Raw genomic sequence first — 2755 nt, 5'->3', positions numbered from 1 at the left:
TAGGTAGGTTAACCCTTCCCTGCCTGCTCCCCTGGGATAGACAGCAGCCACAAGTAAGCGGAGGGGGTGGGAGGTGGGAACCCCAAATTGGGAGGGGAGGATTCTTACTTCTCAGTCCTCCAGGCCCCTGCTCGCCTGAACGTGCAACTGCTCCGAATTCAAGCTAGCAGTAACACCAATCAACATTTGAGCAGCTCGCAGTGTAACATACAACAAGGCCCTTACATTATCCTACCACTTGCCCATTTTTAAAGGTACTTTTTAAAAAAGTAGTTACAATTATTTGCTGCTAAGCTAAAAATCTTGTATAAAAATGTAGTCTATAGCAAATTTCTTTGGTGAAGTGTGAAAACGTAATAAAATTAGATTTATAAAGAAAAGGCCTTAATTCTAGTTTTAAAAAATGATAGATCTACTCTTAAATTACGTTAAAATTTTATTCAGTAAAAAATTAAAACAGAGAGCAATATTTGTCACCTTAGTGAGATTTTGCTAAATCATTTAACAGCATTATGAGTGCCTTATGTGTTTATTGCACCCATCTTTCTTAATTTCATAATTTTCAGGTACATTCCAGTGTTCCCAAACTACCAAAATACATAGAATAAAATAAACCTACCCTGGCACAGGAGGAAGGGCACGGGGTGGACGCTGAAACAGAAAAGACAAAAACCTTCCATTAGCGTGTCATGAAATCTTTTACCTTTTGAGCCCCTACTAAATTATTTCAGAGAAAACAGCTAATTCCAAGTATGACCTTGGAATGATGTTATCTTAGATGTTTCTAACATAGGCTACATCGATAATCTTCCGAAAGGCAATTCTGAACACTGTATGTATAAACAATTCACAAATATGTTTTGAGATCACTGGATGGAAGGTAAGATGTAGAACTGTAAAGCAGTGTCTGGTACATATTTTGCGCCAATGCCTCAGTTCTGATATGTGCTATATTTTAGATAAACTATAACCATCTAAGTGGTAACAGTACTCTTTAAATACCTTCACCTTTTTTATAATAAAACTACATACATAGGAAAGATAATTTATCATTCCAGTCAGGTACTAAACACAATAGAAGAACACTGCTAAAAGTAGGCATTTAATATTGATATATTTTCATATTATAGGAGGAACAATCATAGGAATCACGAATGAAATCTTAAGTTCAGAAGTACAAACAAGGGCAGTGAGATAGTCCTGACTGTTGTTAAAATGTTGACTAGACTGTTTGATATGATAAAATGTTCAATAAAACAGAATATTTTCACAGTGGTGAAGATGCTGACCATAAGGGAAAACAGAATTAACACTCTAAAAGAAAAATATCTCTTGTTGACAGAACAGCAGATGTATAGCCCACACACTTGATAATTCTCTTACCTAGAAGAGTGAGACAGCTTAGATTCAGATTATTTATCATCTTAGTGTACTACACAAAAGGGAAAACTACTCCACGCTCCAGATAAAAACTTTAAATAAAAGCCCCACAAAAATGAAACAAAGCGAAGTTCCTCCAAACTGAACTTACCACTTGCTTCTTTCCCATGTCATTTAAAGCTGGTCCCTGAGAGAGACGCTAAACTATTCCCTCTATCTGACACTGCTTACATTGATCGTCAGCTAATTCAGCACTAAAAATAAGCTTCCCAGACAAGATTAACTGTATGTGAACCTCGCTGTCCCCAATTTAGGGCCCGATACTACTCCCACTGAAGTCAATAAGAATTCTGCCATCAACTTCCACCAGGAGCAGCAACGGGGCTGTTATTACTGCGTACAACTAAAAACCCAAGATCTTGATACCCTGATTCTTTACTCCAGTGATTCTAAGCAGGGGCTGTGGCAACCTGGGATGCCTCAAGATCCTTTCAAGGAGACTGTGGGGTGCCACACAATGTTAGGCATTGTTAGGTTTTCAAATCTGATTCACAACATAAGCCCAGAGATTTCAAACAGAAATCCATAGCTTTGATCTTTTTGAGTTCTTTGCAACAGAACCTTCCCCCAACACACATATACACACACTATTTTTCTGTAGGCAAAGAGTAAAAACTAAGAGCTGGCATTCTCCAAGGCATGCCTCTAGTCTCTCCAGGGGGTCCCTGAGTCTAAAAATATTCAGAACCACACCTTTATTTACATGAGTAAACTTTAGCTATGCTAATTTAACAGAAGCAGGTGACACTAGTGTGAAGATAGATTTGACCTCATGTTCCTATCCTAGATTTTATCTATGTTAGAAGGTAGACTGCAAGCAAATACAATTTAAATGGCAGTGGATACAAACACCCGCCCATCAAGATCCATTAAGTCAGCTACTACTTACCCTTCTTGTTAGACAATTCCATGAGGAAGCTTAGCAAAAATGTTGGCAGCGTATAACCCCAGAATCAGTCATAGATTTTTATACACATATAACCATTATTAGGTTTTTAAAAACTAAAATCTGAAAAACTTCAAAACAACTTCATTTGCCAACTCTGCACAGTATATACTGTTATCTACTAGACTGCAGCATATGTACATGTCAGATATTCCTCAAGAGATCAAACAACAAAACAAAATCTCATTCACAAACAGAAACAGTTCTAATGTATTCGGGTTATAAAACATTCCACACTGTTATATGTATATGGGAGACTTCAATCACCCTGACATCTGCTGGGAAGACAATACAGCAATGCATAGGCAACCCAGGAAGTTTTTGAAGCGGTGCAAATTCTGGAGTGGCCAACTAAGAACTGTGCTCTTT

At 37.6% G+C, this 2755-nt stretch overlaps 1 protein-coding gene across 1 annotated transcript in view; it reads right to left on the bottom strand.

The window, feature by feature from the left end:
• TMEM237 (transmembrane protein 237) overlaps positions 1 to 2755 on the bottom strand; it is a 76787-nt gene that overhangs the window by 62117 nt on the left and 11915 nt on the right. Inside the window, exon 2 of the mRNA XM_019523515.1 lies at positions 620 to 651. Within this exon, the coding sequence (XP_019379060.1) occupies positions 620 to 651 (32 nt within the window). The remainder of the gene's footprint in view (positions 1 to 619; positions 652 to 2755) is intronic.

The sequence above is a fragment of the Gavialis gangeticus genome, unplaced genomic scaffold, assembly GCF_001723915.1.
Source record: "Gavialis gangeticus isolate Ggan-Ray unplaced genomic scaffold, GavGan_comp1, whole genome shotgun sequence".
Taxonomy (NCBI): Eukaryota; Metazoa; Chordata; order Crocodylia; family Gavialidae; genus Gavialis; species Gavialis gangeticus.
The sequence above is the reverse complement of the archived record's forward strand: the minus strand, read 5'-3'. Positions and strand labels throughout refer to the sequence as shown.